Consider the following 18,004-nt stretch of genomic DNA (forward strand, 5'->3'; position numbering starts at 1 on the left):
CTGGAAAGGACCGGGGTGGGTGGAGCAGAGGTGGAGAGAAATCGGGACTTGGCATTTTCTCCCCTCTCTCCTAATTTGAGAGAGGCCGCCAGCTCTCCCCTTTAAGAGAGAGAGAGAGAGAGAGAGAGAGAAGATAGAGGGGCGAGAGAGGAGAGAGAGCGAGCGGAGAGAGAACTGCAGGACCCTCGAGTGAGCGCGCCCGGACCCCGGCCGCCGCTCCGCCTGGGCCGCGGCCGCAGGAGCCCAAGATGGCTGGGCGCTGAGGGAGGCGGCCCGGCCCCGCCGCCGCGCGCAGGCTCCGGCCGCCCCGCCGCCCGGGGCCGTCCAGACCCGAGCGGAGGCCGAGAAGAAAAGAAAGTGTTGGGGGGGGGGGGCGGGGTGAGGCTGGGGTGGCGAAGGGGGAGGGCCGGCCGGGGGGAGGGGAGGCCGGCAGCCGAGCCTCCGGTTCATTAGCAGTTGAGAAAAATTCCTTTCTAGTTTGATCAACCCCCGTTTCCCCCGGCAGCGCCGAGCGCCCGCCCAGCGCGGGCCGGGGAGCGGGTCCTCCCGCGGCGGGGGCGCCCGGCGCCGGGCCCGGGGGAGCGCAGAAGTGGCGACGCGGAGGTCAGGCCGGAGCGCCGCCGGGCTCTCCTCCCTCCCTCTCTGGTTGGCTTTTTTTTCCACTTCTCTCCCTCCCCCTTCCGTTTCTATTTGTGAAGGGAGGAGGAAGGCAGAGGCGGGCTGGTGTCTCTGGCCGGGGACTGGAATTTCATCTGAATGACTGCCCCATCGCGCACGCAGCGCCCCGGAGTCGGCCCGCCTGCGCCCCGCAGCCCGCACCCGCGGACGGACGGCCCGCCGAGGGGCGCCCGCGCCCCCGCCCGGAGACCGCCGGCCCGCCTCGCCCGCCCGGCCCGGATCTAGCAGCCCGCGGCGCGGCCGCACTTGCCTCCCCGGCCCTCGGACCCTGGACGAGGCGAGGGACGCGCGGCGCAGGGGAGCCGGGAGGGAGCCGCCGCTGCCGCCGCCGCCGCCGCCGCCGGAGGAAGTGTGCGGTTCCCGGGCTCTGTCCGCCGCGGGGCGCGCCCCAATGTCAGCCGCGGGGCCCAGCGCAGGCCGCGGGCCGGGGCTGCCCTAGCCGCGCAGACGGGGAGGCGGCCTCTTATATGGAATTTGGACTCCTGCGCTCCCCTTCAGGGCTGGTGCCCCGGCCGCGGCCCTGGCGCAGTCCGCCACCTCCCGCTAGGCGCTCGGGAGGACGAGACGCCGCCGGCTGCGCGCGAGCCGTGAGGACCTAGGCTCCCTCCGGGGGGCGGGCGCGCGGAAGGCGCTGGTGACTGAGCGACTGTCGGGGCCTCCTGGGGCCGGAGCTCGGGGCTCGGTGGGCCTACAGCGGTACCGGCCGGACCCCCAGGCTTGGGGAGTTGGGAAGGCCTGCCCGGGCCGCCTGCCCGCAGCCGCCATGGCGGAGAATTGGAAGAACTGCTTCGAGGAGGAACTCATCTGTCCCATCTGTCTGCACGTCTTCGTGGAGCCGGTGCAGTTGCCGTGCAAACACAACTTCTGCCGGGGTTGCATCGGCGAGGCGTGGGCCAAGGACAGCGGCCTGGTGCGCTGCCCGGAGTGCAACCAGGCCTACAACCAGAAGCCGGGCCTGGAGAAGAACCTGAAGCTCACCAACATCGTGGAGAAGTTCAACGCCCTGCACGTGGAGAAGCCGCCCACGGCGCTGCACTGCGTGTTCTGCCGCCGCGGCCCCCCACTGCCCGCACAGAAGGTCTGCCTGCGCTGCGAGGCGCCCTGCTGCCAGTCCCACGTGCAGACGCACCTGCAGCAGCCCTCCACCGCCCGCGGGCACCTCCTGGTGGAGGCGGACGACGTGCGGGCCTGGAGCTGCCCGCAGCACAACGCCTACCGCCTCTACCACTGCGAGGCCGAGCAGGTGGCCGTGTGCCAATATTGCTGCTACTACAGCGGTGCGCATCAGGGACACTCGGTGTGCGACGTGGAGATCCGGAGGAATGAGATCCGGGCAAGTATCCTACACACACACACACACACACACACACACACACACACACACACTCCCTACCGCCTGGGACCACCCATCCAGGCCGGCTGACTTTCGTGACCTCAGGCCAGAGGCTCCCTTCCCGGAGCCTCTAATACTCTGAGAGTTTGGGGGCAGGGTTCTGGGAAGAAGGATCCCCCACGGCTACTTAATGCATTTCTGCACCTGTGCTCTTGTGAGTCATTTGTAGAACTGAAGTGTGGGGCTGTTAGAGTCGAGTTTGGGTGTTGCTTTTCCGTTTTTTCCGCACAGCTCCCTCCCCCAGCCCTGTTTCTGTAGGCCCTACAGGAAGTCACCAAGGCAGTGACCCAGGTTCTGCATCTCCAGCTGCTGTTTATGTAATGAGTGTCCTGGTGCCGCTGCTGTGGCTGACATGATCCATGATGTTGGCATACCAATGAGGAAGTAAACAAAAGCAGCCATGTTAGTTTCAAGCCCTACTGGAAACGCATTGGGGGGTGGAGGGGAGCTTCCGGAGGGAGCGCAGAACTCCCGTATCTGTGTGGACAAGGCCTGGACAGCCAGCAGTGTCGGGACAGTGTCTCAACTGTTTGGATTATTCTGGATAGCCCACTCCGTGTGTGGGAACCGCAGCCCTCTGTGTGCCTGTGTGTGTGTTGAACGCTCCTGCATGAACAAACCTTAAAGTATGTGCCTTCATCACCCTGAGCCCTTTGCTCCCAGCCCAGCCCTGTATCACAGCCCTCCCACATTTGGGGAGGGGAAGTGGAAGACGGAAAAAGAATCCTGTGGGTTTAAGGTTGAGCCGCCTTACAATCTGGTTTCAGGCAGCTGGCTCCCCTGGGCTGCCGGCTGAGTGATTACGGAACCACATCCCCTCCCATTGTATACACCCTGCAGCAGCGGCCAATGTCAAAACCGCCTTCCCCCTCAGGCCTGTGGGCCAGGCTTTGGAGCTGGACTGAGGCAATACTTCCGTCCCCTCCGGTGGAGGGGGGCTCCTCCTCGGTCCCTCCCTGGTCCCCTGGCTTTGAGAGTTGAGTCATACCCGAGGAAGGGGGTTGGCCTGAGACTGTATGAGCCATTTCAGAAGCCCAAGCTTGGGGCCTGGGGGTGAGGTTGGGCTTTGGTAGGACTGGGAGTGTTTCTGGGTGGGGGCCCCTGGAGGCTAGTTGAGGCCAGTGGGGAGTTTGGGTATGAGGAAGCAGGATCAGGGGACGGCGGTAGATGGGGGCTGTTTCCTTTGGAGGGACAGTCAGAATGAGTCAGTGTTTAGCCATAAAAAACATACACAGACAACTAACAAAAGGCAAGAGGGCTGCCACAAGCTGAGGGCAGGGACAACAAATAAAATTTGCTGTATAATTAGTTTCCAATCCGATGGGCGAGCTCTGGGTTTTTGTGCCAGTTCAGGGCCTCTGGTTTCTCAAAGGAAGTGTGGGGGGTGGAGGGAGGAGCCATTTCCACTCCCTCCCCACTAGGGTTAGAAAAGGCCGAAGCCTAGGGGAAGCAGAGGAGCCCCAGGGCAAACAGAGCCCAGGTTTTCCTCTGTGTTGGGAAGCTGCTGCTGTTAATAAAGCTGGGAGGGCTTGGGAGAGGAGGCTGGGAAAGGGCAGGGCGGGAGAAAGGGGCTGTCCAGTTCTCAGTCCTGGGATTGGCAGGGGAAAGTGAGAGGAGGGGGAAAATCTGAAATGTGGCTAAAAGAAACAGAGGAGGGGACAGCAACCAGGGTGATGAGTGTTTGTGTGCCCCCACCCAAGGTTTTGCTCTTAGCTGTGTCTGTGCTGGGGGTGTCTTTCATTTGGGTGGAGGAGAAAACATAATTGTACCTAACTTGGTAGTAAGAGGGTATCTCTACATGTGTGTGTTGGCAAGTGTCTTTGCCCTCAAATGCACCTGTCTCCTGGTTGTGTAGTTGGGGTGTGGGAGGGATGGCACATGCATGCAGAGTGCATCCTGGGGTTCCCACCGGCAGGTCCCTGATCCCCAGCTCATGGGAGGAACTGGATGGGAGCAGGCCCCGAACTTTGTCAGCAGCTGGGTGCATGCGTGCGTGCATGCCTCTGTGTGTGTGTGTGTGTGTGTGTGTGTGTGTGTGTGTGGTGTGTGTGTGTGTGTGTGTGTGTTAGTTCCTGTCCCTAGCGTGAGCAGGGACTCAGAAGTAGTGGGTTGCATCAGGGCCAGATGTGCAATTCTATTTGCTCAGCATCTGTGCCCCCCAGCCTGAGTCTCGTCCCCCTCCAACTCCCCCACTCCAGGCCCTCAGGATTCTCTCTGGTTCCCCAGGCACTGGAGTTGGAAAGCCTTCAATAGCCCAACACCACTCGGTGTGAGTTGGATTTAGTGAATGTGGAGGAAGGGGGGTCCCACCAAGGCGGAGGGAGTGAGCCTTGGAGAATCTGAATGGAAGAACCCATTTCATTCTCCATCCTCTCTGGGAAACGGGGGGGGGGGGGGGGCCTTTTCCTGGGTCTCTTTTCCCTTGGGAATCCGTCCTAAAGGTCCTCTTCTGGTACCATGGATGAGGGCAACAGGATTCTCCCGGATATAGAAACGGAAGCAGGGGGACCTAGCACATGCCTTAAATGTAGCTCTGCTTCTTGTGCTTCTTCTGTCCTGGTTGGGGGGGGGGGGGGGGCGCTACTGAAATGCCCTATTGGCTCGAAATAGAAAACCCTGATCAACCTCTCCCTGGTGGCCCCTACTTGCTTACTCAAAAGCACTCACATGTGCATGGGCCAGTGGCCTGGAGCAGGGGCCCAGTGGGAAGGCAAGCAGGGCCTCCATTCAGTGGTGGGGACTAGCAGGGGATCTCAGAGTTAGGCCTGTGAAGTCCACGGCCCCATTCTACACTTGGGAAGCCAGTGTGTAGGCCACATTGCCCTGAGGCCTGGATGCCCACTGCATGGGCCTCAGAGACCACTCTCTGGGACATATCCAGATCCTAAATAGGTCCTAAGGGCCTAAGATTAGGACATTTAGGTGGGTTCAGGCCTGGCAGCCTTGGTGTTCAAATCCTCTTCCGTCCCCTAGGTTTAGGGGTTCTTCTGAACAACATGGTACTGGTATGAGCTGTGATCACCTCTATCTCATGACCCTCCTCAACATAGAAAGATAACTCAAGATAAGCCCTAGTTATCTTGTGTGAGGGGCTATGCAAGGTGTGTGTGTGTGTTCAGGTCATAGTTATGCCTGTGTCGTTCCTAGGATCCCAGCTCAAGGCTGGAAATGTCCCTTGCATTCTTGGAGGTTTGGAGTTGAGATGTTCTTTACGGAGGGGATCCCACTGCTTGGGCCAGTTTGGAGTGGCTCTCACATTGCCTTTGGCTGGAGGGGTTGCATGGGAGGGACCCTGGGTCTCCACTCCATGTGTCTGTGTCAGGCAGGCTGTAGGAGTGATGGTGTCCTGGTCTAGCCCACTCAGGCAGTGCAGAGCCCACTGCTGCCTCCTCCCCCACCATACTCCTGGGCAGGGTGGAAGCTGGGGTGGGGAGGCTGTGTGTATTCAAGGCACAAGGGTCATAAGTGCCCCTTCCTTGACCATCCTGAGTTTTACACAGAAGGGGGCCTGGTTTGGCCTTGCTCCATGGGCCCCAGACAGAGGCCCACCCCCCTACCTCCTCTCCAGGATACTGCTGACACAGCCGGGCGCCTATCATGCACATCCTATTGATTCCTCTGCCTCCTGCACTCTGGGTAGCTGTGCATCCATGTCAGTCTGCAGGTGTGTGTAGCCAGCATGCCTGGCTGTGTCTCACATGTGACCAGTTTTTTGTATCTCATGTGTGTATCTCTGAGAAGGTATGATGTGAGTGACTGACTTAATTCTGTAGTTGTCTATGTATGTGTGATGTGGGGTCAGAAAGATTGTGTGTGTGTGTGTGTGTGTGTGTGTGTGTGTGTGTGTGAACAAGCATGCCGCACACCTACGAGGTGAAGTTGAGTGTGTGTGCATGACTGCTAGTGTGACTGCCTGCTCAGGCTGTGGTTGGTGGTTGTGAGTCTTGTGCGACTTTTCTCACCTGGTGGGGTGGGAATTGGGGAGGGAAGGGGGAGATGGGATTCACCTTAGGGTGAGCTTATTGCTTGTGGCAGCATCAGAGGTAGCATCCTGGATGGATCCTGCGATGCTGTATTGGGGGCAGTCTGGGTGGGCATAGGAAGAAGGTGAGCCTGATTTGGGCCCCTACCCTGGATTAAGCAGGCAGCCTCATCCCTGGCTCTGGAAAAGCCTTCCTTCCCGGCTGGCCTGGCATTCAAACCCAGACAAAGGGGGGCTTTCTCTCTCGCCTCTTTGTTCTGCTGCCCCAGAGCACTGCTCTCTGCATGGCAAAAGCTAATTTGACTCTGCAGCTGGGAAACCCTCTCTGGGGTCTGCCGGGGCCTGCCTCCCAGGTGCTGCCTTTCTTCTTGCCCTGGCTTCTGCCCTGTAACCTCCTCTCTCTGGGACTGTGGTTGCCCCAGCCTGGAGATTCACAAGGTAGCCCGAGGCAGGAGCTGAGGCACGAAAGGGGGCATCTATGGCAGGCAGAAGCTGCTCTGAGACAAGGGGAGAGTGCTGTGGCCCAGGAGAGAGGGGGCTAACGTATTCCTGGGATGAGGTCTTAAGTGGGAGAGTGGGGAGGAGGTTAGGATAGGGTAGCTCTGGAGCAGGGGTTGCAGCCAGAGCTGGAGCCAGCATGAGAGTCATCTGAGCAGGGGTCTGAGTGGCTTAGCTCCCTCTTTCTGCCCCCACCCTCCCACCACAGGGGCTGTTGGACCCAGCCCTGGCTTTGTCTGAAAACCTCAGGCCTGCTTCTGGCCCAGCCCCTGGGGCCCTGTTCCCTCCTGACCTTGCTTCTCTTCAAGGTTGACTTGTGGGTTTTATTATTATTTATTAACTTTTATACAGCCTAGAGTCCCCATGGCCTCACCCGTCTGCCCAGTCCAGTCTGACACCAAAAATGCCAGTTGGGCCTGGCCAGTCAGGCTCTACAGGGACATGAGGCTTTCCCAGGGCAGGAAAAGGGGCTTGTGATTGCCCCCTGGCCAGGTTGGGAGGGCATCAGAGGGAACAGCTCAAGGCGCAGAGTCTAGAACACTAGGTGACAGGTATGAGAAGCAGGATGTTCTGGGGCCTTGGAGAAATGGGAATGAAGTGCTGTGAAGCCTTCTTGATGCTTTTGCCCTCACAGATTCAGGAGCAGACCATGGAAGGCCTTAGGCCCTCAGGGACAGAGACAGGAGTGAGCAGGTCCCATCTGGACCAGCACCTGTGGAGCGGGGCTGGGGCTCATATTGTCCCTCCTGCTGGAGGTGGCCTGGTCCCTCAAGTGCTTCTAGTCTAGACCATGGTTCCCCACTTTGCTCCTTTCCACTCCCCCCCTGCACACTTGAGGTGTGCCACAGTCCAGGTGACTTACTGTGGGCTGGGGGACTTTATAAAGTGCCCTCCACCCCACATGGAGAGCCCTTGCTCTGAATCAAGGTGGGATGATCCTCAGCTGTGGCTTTTTCCCAGGTGGGCAATGGGGCCTCAGGTCTCAGCAATTCCCTGGAGGTTGAGATGGAAAGAGGCTGCTGGTAGCAGAGAGAGGTCCAGGCCTTGCTTCCTCTGTTCCCCATCCTCCAGCTTCTCAGCACCTGATTCAGGTGTTTGGTGTAACGGAGATGAGAGGTAATGAAGGGGGCAGCAAGTCTCCCCAATTTCCCAGTGCCTGAGGTGGCAGTAGTCCCCCAACCCCCTGCATTCCCCTAGGTGTTCTCTGTGGCAGGATTAAGATCACCTGGCCCCAAGGAGGGCATTCCCTGCAAAGGTAAGCTGGCCAGCATGGACCCCCTCCCCTACCCCTGCAGCATAGTAATGAAGGCTCTCTTAAGACCTGATAGTATCCTGTCCCCAACACTCTGCACATTTGAACTCCCTGCACCCTGTTGATGGTTCTGCAGTCCACAGAGCCTCTTCCCTCTCCTTGTCTATCCTTCAAGACCCCACTCCTCTAGGAAACTTCTCATGGCCCCTGCTCAGGAGCCCAAGGGCCTCTGAGCTGGGGGAGGGGAAATGGAAAACCCAGCCACTTACTAGGGATTGTGGCACTGCCTTTACTGGGCCTGGCCTGGCTCCCACCTCAGAGGGCTGTGGGCAGGCAGGAGCCAGGACCTGGGACTGGTGAAGCTGAGAAGATGCAGCAGGGTCCCAGGGTAGATGTGCTGCCAGGAAAGGCTCTGAGAAACGCCTATAAGAAGAGGGAAAGGGCTAAGTTCCCCCAGGACTGGACAGGAGGTGCCTCCCAAGGCTCTGCCCTGAGGGGTCAACCATGAACTCCCAGAAAGGGTTTCAGGGGGGCAAGGGAGGGGCTTCCCACTGGTCTGCAGGGTGGGAGCAGAGCAGCTCCATTCCTATCCTCTGAGGGGGACTGGGCTGGGAACCCACCTGGGGCCGCCCTTTCCCACCCCTCATTTGGGACTCAGCCCCAGGTGCACCCCTAATGAGATGATGGTGAGTTTGGTGATGGGGCCTTGGGGCATGGGACCTGGGCTTTCAGATATCCAGGGCATTGGGAAGGCAAGAGTAGCCTGAAGTCTGAGATGCATGGGGGAGGGGGGGCTGTCTTCCTGAGTGTGGGTACAAGGTATCCAGCAGGCAAAAATCTGAGGGCCAGTTGCTACAGGGGAGGTAAAAAGGCATTATGTTCCTAAGAGGGTGTCCTGGCCACCTTGCCTTTTTGGCAGGCCTCCCTCAATTGTCTGGGGCCTTCAGGAAGTCCAGCCTTCCCCCGGAAGGGGGTTGGATGCAAGTACCTGTGCACCTGGTACAACACCTGCATGAGGTATTCACCGGGCCCAGAGGCAGTATGTGTGCTTGTGTGTGCGCGCAGTTGTATGCATGTATCTGGGCCATACACTGACGCGCTGCCTGCCCTCTTCACACAACTGTGGGCTGTTTCACAGGTGGGGAGGATCCATGACTACCTACCTCTATTCCTGCCCCCACCCAGCAGTGTTTCTGAACAGGTGCTGAATCCCAGATTGGCAACAGATCCCTGTGCATGTTGGGCTGGTGTGGGGAGCCTGCTGGAAGGGCAAGTGCTGGGGGCAGGGCAAGGTCTCCTAGGGCTGGTTCTTAGAGGTCCTGTCCTGGGTCATTGAAAGGTTAAGTTTTTCAGGGAGATTGCCCCAGGCTTCCCCAGTTTAGCTAAGAGCCTCGCCCCCACCTCCCACCTCCTCCGCTCCTCAGGGTCCTGGTGTTTTGTTTGGCCACCAACACAAAAGGGGTCACTGAACTCCTTACTGGCCTAACGGGGTGGGGAGTGAGAAAGGGATTGGTGGCAGGTTGGGAAGCCATCTGGGTGTGGATGGGAGTGGGAGTCATGGCATCAAACTTGAGGGTCACTCTGAGGCCCACACCGAGGAAGGAAAAGAATCATTCCTTGTTGAGTGTATACTCACTGTGAGCAAGGCTCTGCAATTCGCTTTGCAAACCTTACTTTATGTGTAAAACCCATGGGTTTATTCAGTAAACATATTATGCATCTATAGGGTGCTGGGGCCTTTGTGTGGCCTGGCTCAGAAGGGAGGTGAAAAAAGATAGCAGCAAAGCCCTATTTTCGAGAGGCCTTGCGTTTTGTAGGGAGATCAAACCACGGTTTATGAAACAAATTACAGAATAATGTATCCTGTAGATCTTTCTGGGATGGTGGCTGTTGTGTCTCTCTAATATTCAGTACATTAGCCAGTAGCTACATGCAGCTATTGAGCACGTAAACTGAAGCTGGTACAACTGAAGAACTGATGTTTAATTTCACTTTTAATTAAATTTAAATAGTCACATGTGATTAGTGGCCACCATATTGGACAGCAGAGCTATAGAGGGCAGGCAGAATGTGTCAACCCCTTTGCATGGCCAGGACTGGGCGGGACCTGCATAAACTCTGAGCAGGGGCCATGAGAAGTTTCCTAGAGGAGCGGGGTCTTGAAGGATAGACAAGGAGCGGGAAGAGGCTCTGTGGACTGCAGAACCATCAACAGGGTGCAGGGAGTTCAAATGTGCACAGAGTGCTGGGGACAGGATACTGTCAGGTCTTAAGAGAGCCTTCATTACCATGCTAAAATGTTTGAAAGGAGGGAGTCATTGAGGGTTCTTGAGCAGGAGCAAGACCCTATTTGAAGAGGTATGTCTGGTGAGGGGGGATGACAGGATGGATGGAGCAGCTGGGATGGGCAAGGCTGGGCGGATAGGGGTTGTAGAGATAGGATGTGAAGGGGTGAAATAGTAGCTTGGTCCAGCACCTTCCAGCAGACTGGCCTCAGGTCTTAGGAGAGCCAGTGTCTCCTTTCCACCTGGGTCCAACTGAGGGGCTGAGGCAGTTAGCAAGGACTTCAGAGGCGTGGCTCTCAGGGTCAAGAACAAGGGTGGGGGTGGCTGGCTTGATGCTCCCAAGTGTAAGGTTGTTTGACCCTCTGCTTAGGGCACTGATCTCTAAACTAGGGCTCCCAGAGAGAGGCAGCACGCCTTGGATAAGAACAGACCTTACTGCCTGTCGGAGTAGCTCAGTTGGTTGAGTGTCATCCAGTGCACCAAAGGGTTTGCTGTTTCGATTCCTGGTCAGGGCACATACCTGGGATATGGGTCTGATCCCCAGTCCCTCTTTCTCTCCTTCCCTCCTTCATGCCCTCCCTCCCTTCTTCCCTTCTTCTCCTTTCTTCTCTCTAAGCATGTACTTGAGTGAGGATTTAAAATATAGCCCTGGCTGGTGTGGCTCAGTTGGTCAGCTGGGCACTGGATTCCTGGTTTTATTCCTGGTCACGGCACATGCTTGGGTGGTGGGCTGGATCCCCGGTGGGGAGCATCCAGGAGGCAGCCCATCAATGTTACTCTTTCACATCAATGTTTCTCTCTTCTCCCTCTCTCTCTCAAAATCAATAAACTATTCTTTAAAAAATAATTAATTAAATCTTTTAAAAAGAACAGACCTTCCTGCCAGGTCACCTAAGTTTGTATCTCAGCTCTGCCACTTACTAACGGTGTACTTTGGATAAATTACTTAACCTCGCTGGTTTCCTCTTCCCTGAAATGAGGATAATAATAGTACTTATAGCATTACAGGAATGATAAGATTCATCGGAGGTGGGGGAGGGATGCTTAGATCCAAGACTGGCCTGCCCCTGCCCTCAGAAAGCTCCTGGTTTAGATATGTGTGAGAAGCTATTCCAGGCTTTCTCTTCCTGGGAACAGGCTGGCCAGACAGTGTCACCAACCAGGCCCTGGGATTGCACGAGGGCCAGAAGAGGTTGGATGGCAGAAATTTCTGTCACCTGGGTCAAAGGATCTATAGGATGAGTCTGTTCTATAGAGGGGAGGTGGGCGCTCACCCATCCTTGGTAAGGGGTGGAGCTGCAGCCCCCTCTGATGCCCCTGCCTCAACTGTCCCTGCAGAAGATGCTGATGAAGCAGCAGGACCGACTGGAGGAGCGAGAGCAGGACATTGAGGACCAGCTGTACAAACTCGAGTCAGACAAGCGCCTGGTGGAGGTAGCGAAGCCCAAGTTCATGGTTTGGGGTGGGGGCTGCTTGGGTGCAGGGCCTTGGGCTAGTCCTTATTTGGGCTAGGATCTGCTGTGTGGTCAGCTCTGGGCCAGAAGCCTTTGGTCAGCCATTCCATGAACTGTTAGTTGCTGAGCCCTACAGGGGTAGCTGGCACAGAACCCTGTGCTACCAGCTGGTCACACCTCGCCCTGAGGAACCCTGGGCAGTCTGGGGGTTTGGGGTCCCAGACTCCACCATCCAGGATGTAAGACAGAAGCGGCAGCCAGTGGTCCCCAGTGCTCACCTGCCCACCCACTCTTGCCCCCTGTGCCCGCAGGAGAAGGTGAGCCAACTGAAGGAAGAAGTGCGGCTGCAGTATGAGAAACTGCACCAGCTGCTGGATGAGGACCTGGGCCAGACAGTGGAGGTTCTGGACAAGGCCCAGGCCAAGTTCTGCAGCGAGAACGCAGCGCAGGCGCTGCACCTTGGGGAACGCATGCAGGAGGCCAAGAAGCTGCTGGGCTCCCTGCAGCTGCTCTTCGACAAGACAGAGGATGTCAGCTTCATGAAGGTGGGCTGGGCCCGGGACCGGATGGTGGGACCCAGGGGCATTCCTAATTTGGAGCCTGCAATTCTTTTTTAAAAAACATGTTTGTTTGTTTTTTTAAAAACATGTTTTTGTTTTTTGTTTTTAATTGATTTTAGAGAGAGAGGAAGGGAGAGGGATAAAGAGATAGAAACATTATTTGCCCCCTGCATACTCCCCACTGGGGATCAAGCCCGAAACCCAGGCATGTGCCCTGACCATGAATCAAACAAGCGACTTCTTAATTCATGGGTTGACGCTCAACCGCTGAGCCACGCCGGCCGGGCAAGTCTGCGATTCTTTATTCCCCCACCAGTGCGCTCACAGGGCTTTGGAGCCACCCTGTTCCTTCCAGCTTTGTGACCTTGGGCAAGTCCTATATGTTCCTTATGCCTCAGTTCCCTCACCTATCAGATGAGGTTAATAATACAGATCTACTCTCCTTTATCCTCAATTCCAAATTTTAGTAATCTCTGCATACTCAAAGAAAAAAATTCTGGCAACTCATTTAACAGCAAAAATTGACCTGAACTGATGTTGGCAATGTATGGTCTTTATTTATCTCACCTGGTACACATATTCAAACATTTTGCTACAGAAACATTGATGTATTGAATTGTGCTTACTGGGGGGGTGATATATAATATATGGTACAGGCACTATATTTCCCTTCTGAAATCCAAATAATTCCACATCTGGCCCCAAAGATTTCAAATAAGAGGATTGAGTGCCTGCAAACCTTCCTTCTAGGGTAGTTTTGTGGATAAAATGATGGATATATAAGAAACACTTGCAATATTGCCTGTCACATAGTAAGTGCTCAATAAATGTTAGCTATTCTTCTAAAAAAGCAGACACCACCACTATCCCACCACCCCCCGCCACCCTGTAGCCAAGGGCTGCCCTGCCCGGGAGAGTGAGGATAGGGCAGTTCTTGTCTTCCCCTCTCCCATGCTGCCTTTTCCACTGACAACCTTTTCTCTCTCCCTAGAACACCAAATCTGTGAAAATCCTAATGGACAGGTGAGCAGGTGGTTACTAGCTCTCAGGGGAACACATCTTGGGAGGGTCAGGCCCATGGGGCGGGGGGAGGTAGGGCGGGCTCACCGGAGATACCTCCTCACAGCAGATGCCCCGTCCACTACCCCTAGGACCCAGACCTGCACGGGCAACAGCCTTTCTCCCCCTAAGATCGGCCACCTGAACTCCAAGCTCTTCCTGAACGAGGTGGCCAAGAAGGAGAAGCAGCTTCGGAAGATGCTAGAAGGTGAGGGTGGGGTCTTCAATGGAAGGGAGAGAGCCCTTTGGGCAGGGGTCTATGCCAGAGCCTTCCCTCTGAGCGGCAGCATGGCCTGGTTAGGGGGACCTTCCTTCATGTCCTGGCTTTGCCACTTCTAGCTCTGGAACTTTGGGCAAGCCACATTACCTCCCTGAGCCTCAGTTTCTCCAGCTGTAAAATGGGATGAATAGTATCTATTTGCTAATGGAGTAGTGAGCACCAACCAAGGTGATGCTGACATAGTGTGCTTGGTCCTAGAGATGAGACAGGTCCCCAGGGCTGAGGAGGTTGTGAACTTCATTGTTTTTTTGTCCCAAACTCTCCACAGGCCCCTTCAGCACACCGGTGCCCTTCCTGCAAAGCGTCCCCCTGTACCCTTGTGGCGTGAGCAGCTCTGGGGCGGAAAAGCGCAAGCACTCGATGGCCTTCCCTGAGGCCAGCTTCCTAGAGACATCGTCGGGCCCTGTGGGCAGCCAGTACGGGGCAGCGGGCACAGCCAGCGGCGAGGGCCAGTCAGGGCAGCCCCTGGGGCCCTGCAGCTCCACGCAGCACTTGGTGGCCCTGCCAGGAGGCGCCCAGCCAGTGCACTCAAGTCCTGTGTTCCCCCCATCGCAGTATCCCAATGGCTCCGCCGCCCAGCAGCCTATGCTCCCCCAGTATGGCGGCCGCAAGATTCTCGTCTGTTCCGTGGACAACTGTTACTGTTCTTCCGTGGCCAACCATGGCGGCCACCAGCCCTACCCCCGCTCCGGCCATTTCCCCTGGACAGTGCCCTCGCAGGAATACTCACACCCGCTCCCACCTGCACCCTCCGTCCCCCAGTCCCTTCCTGGCCTGGCCGTCAGAGACTGGCTCGACGCCTCCCAGCAGCCTGGCCACCAGGATTTCTACAGGGTGTACGGGCAGCCATCCACCAAACACTACGTGACGAGCTAACGCCACGCGGGCGGCGGGGCGCTGGGGAATCTTCCCCCCCAGCCCCCAGGGGCTCGGGAATTATGCATCCAGAGACCTGTCCTCCCTCCCTTCCTTCTTTCCCCTAAGTCTTGTCCTTTTGGATTTTGTTTTGGGCTTTGTTTTTGATTTTTTTTATTATGAATCTCTGGACGTGGAGTGACAGTGGGAGCTGGGCTGGGCTGGGGCCGCAGGTGGCCCTGGAGTTGGGAAAGCGTCTACCTCGAGGCGCTGAGCTCTCTCTCTGTCTCTCCTTTGTTCTTCCACGCCTTCTCCTTCTCACCCCTATGGCTGGAAGGAGCCTCAGCTTTCCCTAAAGCCTTGGGGGGTGGGGGCAACCCTCCTCACCCAGCCCTGGGAGGAAGGACCAGTGCCCACTGGTCTGCTTCTGTTTTTCTTTTGGGCAGTTTGATCACTGACTGAGGAAGAAATGACCTGTAGATTGTGGGGCTTTTGTTTTTTAATTTTTTTTAAACCAAGAATGATTTCTCCTGCTTCTTTCTTCTCACCATCCTCCCAGACGGAGTTCAAAGGCCACTTCTCAAGCAGCTTTTGGCACCTTCAGCCTCAGAGTGGAATCTTACAGACAGGAACCCCATGTCCAGGAAAGAAAAGAAGGAACTTTGCCAATAATAGTGACCACAGCAAAAGCAAATAATAATAATATTAATAATAATAAAGAGAAATAAAAGAAATAATTAAATGAAAAACCATAGCACAGCCCTTGTTGAGGTCAGCGGGGGAAGAGGGGCTGCCCTGAGTTGGGTCCTTGCCTGGATTTTGACACAGCAACTTCCTGTAGTGAGCACTTTGTATGAATCGTGGACTTCCTGTTCTCAAGGCGCAGGTATTCTGTAATCTGTCTAGAGCACACACCGAAATCCGAGTTCTAATAAACTGGCGCAGTCCCACTCCCTGCCTCGCCTCTTACCCCAGCTCTCAGGCATTGGGTGGGGAGGGCCCAAGCCCCTGCCCTCCTTGCCTTGATTCTCTTCTGGCTCCAGCTTGTTCCAGGCCTGTGAATGGCAACCCGTAAGGCACTGACTGCGTCTCCTCAGCCCCGGGTTCATTTGGGAAATATTGCCCAGTCCTCCGCTGCATAGGCCCTGGCATCTTAGGTTCTGCTAACATGCTCTTAGTTAGGACAGACAAAGGAAGAAACCTTCCTATGAGTCTTGCAAAGTTTACCTCCTTCAGTCCAATATTTATTGAGCACATGCTAAGTGCTAGGCACTGCATAAGCAGAGCAAGACCCTGTCTTCTTGGAACTGAGTCTAACGGCCTTGCCCCCCATTGGGAGGGTGGGGTCACTCAGCTCCATGCCTCCTTTGGTGACTTGGGCTCTGGCCCCTGAGCACAGAAGAGCGGGCAGGACAATCTTAGGCTCTGGGAGGCATGGAAGTAGGGTAGCAACATGAGAAGCACATCTTCCCTCTATCCCCTTTGGCAGAGCTTCTCCAAGTCTCTAGCATGTCTTGGGAGCTTGCTGAAGGGCTGAATCTTAGATCCCCCTTAGACTCAGTTGGAATTGCTGAGATCCCAGGAATCTGCACTTTTAACTCCCCCGTAATTCTGACATCCTGGGGTTTCAGGAGTGCAGCCACGAGGGACTGTCCAGGCTCCTGCATGCCACAGGGGCCCCTGGGGTGGAAGGAGGGGGTGGGGCACAGCGAAGGCCCTTCTCCTTTGCAGGGGAGCTGACCTCTAAAAAGGACCTCTGGTTTGTTGCCTGATACGGCGTGGGTCTGCTTATGTTGTAAAGCAGCCTGTACCTTCCACATAGAAGCTTCTGGGGTAGAACCAGGGCCTGAGCGCCGCCTGCCCCAGAAGCTTAGAGCAAGCCGTGCAGAAGTCCTGTGCCAGGGGTCCGAGCCTCACAGACCCCTAGTCACCCCACTTCTCAGAAAAAAGGAGAGCCAGATTGGAGGACATGGTCAGGCCAGTTGGGCTGGCCAGGCCAAACCAGTCTTGGTCCTGCTAAGTACCTCTGTCCTGTCCTGTGGGAGCAGAACATGACCCTGTGGGGTGGGTGGGCCCTTGTTTCGTTGCTCCCCCTTTCTACTTGGGCAGAGAGCCAGGAGCAGGATGACAACAGCTGGCCTGCCCCTTCTCTTCCCCTGCACCTGCTCAGGGCTAAAGAGAGGGGGCAGATGGCTGGAGCGCAGCCCCCTCCCGCCCAGGGTGGAAGGATGCCTGGGGGCAGGTGGTGGTGGACAGATAGAGGTTTAGCTCCCCTCACATCTGTTCCTGTCCCACTGTCCCTTTCTCTCGTTGTCAGGGACGCTGGGACGTCTTCTGTGCCAAGAGTTGGAAGCCAAGAGCAGAAAGCTGCCCAATTTCTTTCCCACTTGGCCTAGTTTTGTTTCAGCGGACAGGAGGGATCCTCTCCCCAGCTACCTCCGTCAGATGGGGATATAGGAGACTCAGGTGGCAGTGGGATGGGCTTGAGCCCCCACACCTGTCCCAGCTCTGAAAGCCCAGCCCAGGCAATTACACTCTCGGGCTGTCGGCAAAACAGCCAGCTGCCTGGGGTATGGCCGGGGGGTGCCTGGGCAGCCAGGGAAGCAGGGAGACGCTCACCCCATCCAGCTGTCCCCAGCCTCCCAGCTGTCCCTGGCTTTGTAGGAGCAGCTGTCACCCACTTCCCCAAACGGCCAGGGGCAGAGGAGGCCCCCAAAGAGCTGGAAGTGCCCCCAGGACGCCGGCCTGCTGGAGAAGGTGTGTGTGTGGGGGGGGGACGGGGGGTCCGCGGCCAGCACCGGTGTGGACGCTCGGGCACCTCTTGCACCCACAGGCACACCCTGTGCCTCACTCTGCTAACGGCTTTCACACCGACGGTGCCCTCCCGCCTCCCCCGGAGAGGAGCCCTTCCGGGAAGGGCTGGGTGTTGGGAGCGTGTCTACCCCACCCCACCGACGAGGGGGTGGGGATGGGGGTGGGGGGGCAGGGAGGGGGCCGCAGCTCCTGTGGCCCAGATGTACGAGGGCGGGGGGGGGGGGGAAGGCGACCACCGGGGGTTTCCTGCGCCCGCCGCCCCCGCCGGCCCCAGCTCTTTCATGTCGCTGCCCTCCCCCGTCCCAGCCCGGAGCCGAGCAGCTGCACCCCGCTCCCCGCCCAGCCTCCCTCCCAGCTGTCTTTGGGGTGGGGCTGGGCAGCTGGGCAACAGCTGCAAGGTGTGGGGGGGCGGCACTCGGGTGCCCCCTGCAACAGCCGGAAACAGTCCGGGTGCCCTGGACGCGGTGCCGGGGGCCGGGTCGCTCCCCCGCCCCTCCCCCAGCGCATCTGGCCGGGCCCGCGGGGCGCCGGGCGGACCCGGATCAAAGCCCCTCCCGGCTTCAAAGGCCCCCCCCAGGGGCGGCGGCGGGCGGGGCAGCCGCCGAGTCAGGGCTCCGGGCCCCTCTCTTGAAGCCGAGACCCCGCGTTCTCGCCTCACGTCTGGGCTCCTCCACGCCCTGTTCACACCCACCCACTCAGCTCCCACGGCTGTCACCGTGCCCTTTCCTCAGCACCTCCGTTTCCCCTCTGAGGGTGGGGAAGAACCGGTGATCACTTTCAGGATCAGACCTGGCTTCTGGGGGATTCCCTGCCCCCCTTTCCAGCGGGCAAATTCCGGGGGTGGGGGTGGGGGTGGGGGTGGGGGTGGTCTAGGTCCTGTTCTGACTCACCCCA

At 57.5% G+C, this 18,004-nt stretch overlaps 1 protein-coding gene across 1 annotated transcript; it reads left to right on the forward strand.

Moving 5' to 3' along the window:
• The first annotated feature begins 400 nt into the window (after positions 1 to 400).
• Positions 401 to 15,246, forward strand: TRIM8 (tripartite motif containing 8). The gene is made up of 6 exons (XM_079793397.1): positions 401 to 2,011; positions 11,427 to 11,522; positions 11,854 to 12,087; positions 13,094 to 13,125; positions 13,254 to 13,369; positions 13,710 to 15,246. Exons 1-6 carry the CDS (start codon positions 1,442 to 1,444, stop codon positions 14,315 to 14,317), a joined length of 1,656 nt encoding a protein of 551 aa, XP_079649523.1. The 5' UTR covers positions 401 to 1,441; the 3' UTR covers positions 14,318 to 15,246.
• Positions 15,247 to 18,004: the final 2,758 nt, after the last annotated feature.

This window comes from Cnephaeus nilssonii, assembly GCF_951640355.1.
Source record: "Cnephaeus nilssonii genome assembly, chromosome: 16".
Classification (NCBI taxonomy): Eukaryota; Metazoa; Chordata; class Mammalia; order Chiroptera; family Vespertilionidae; genus Cnephaeus; species Cnephaeus nilssonii.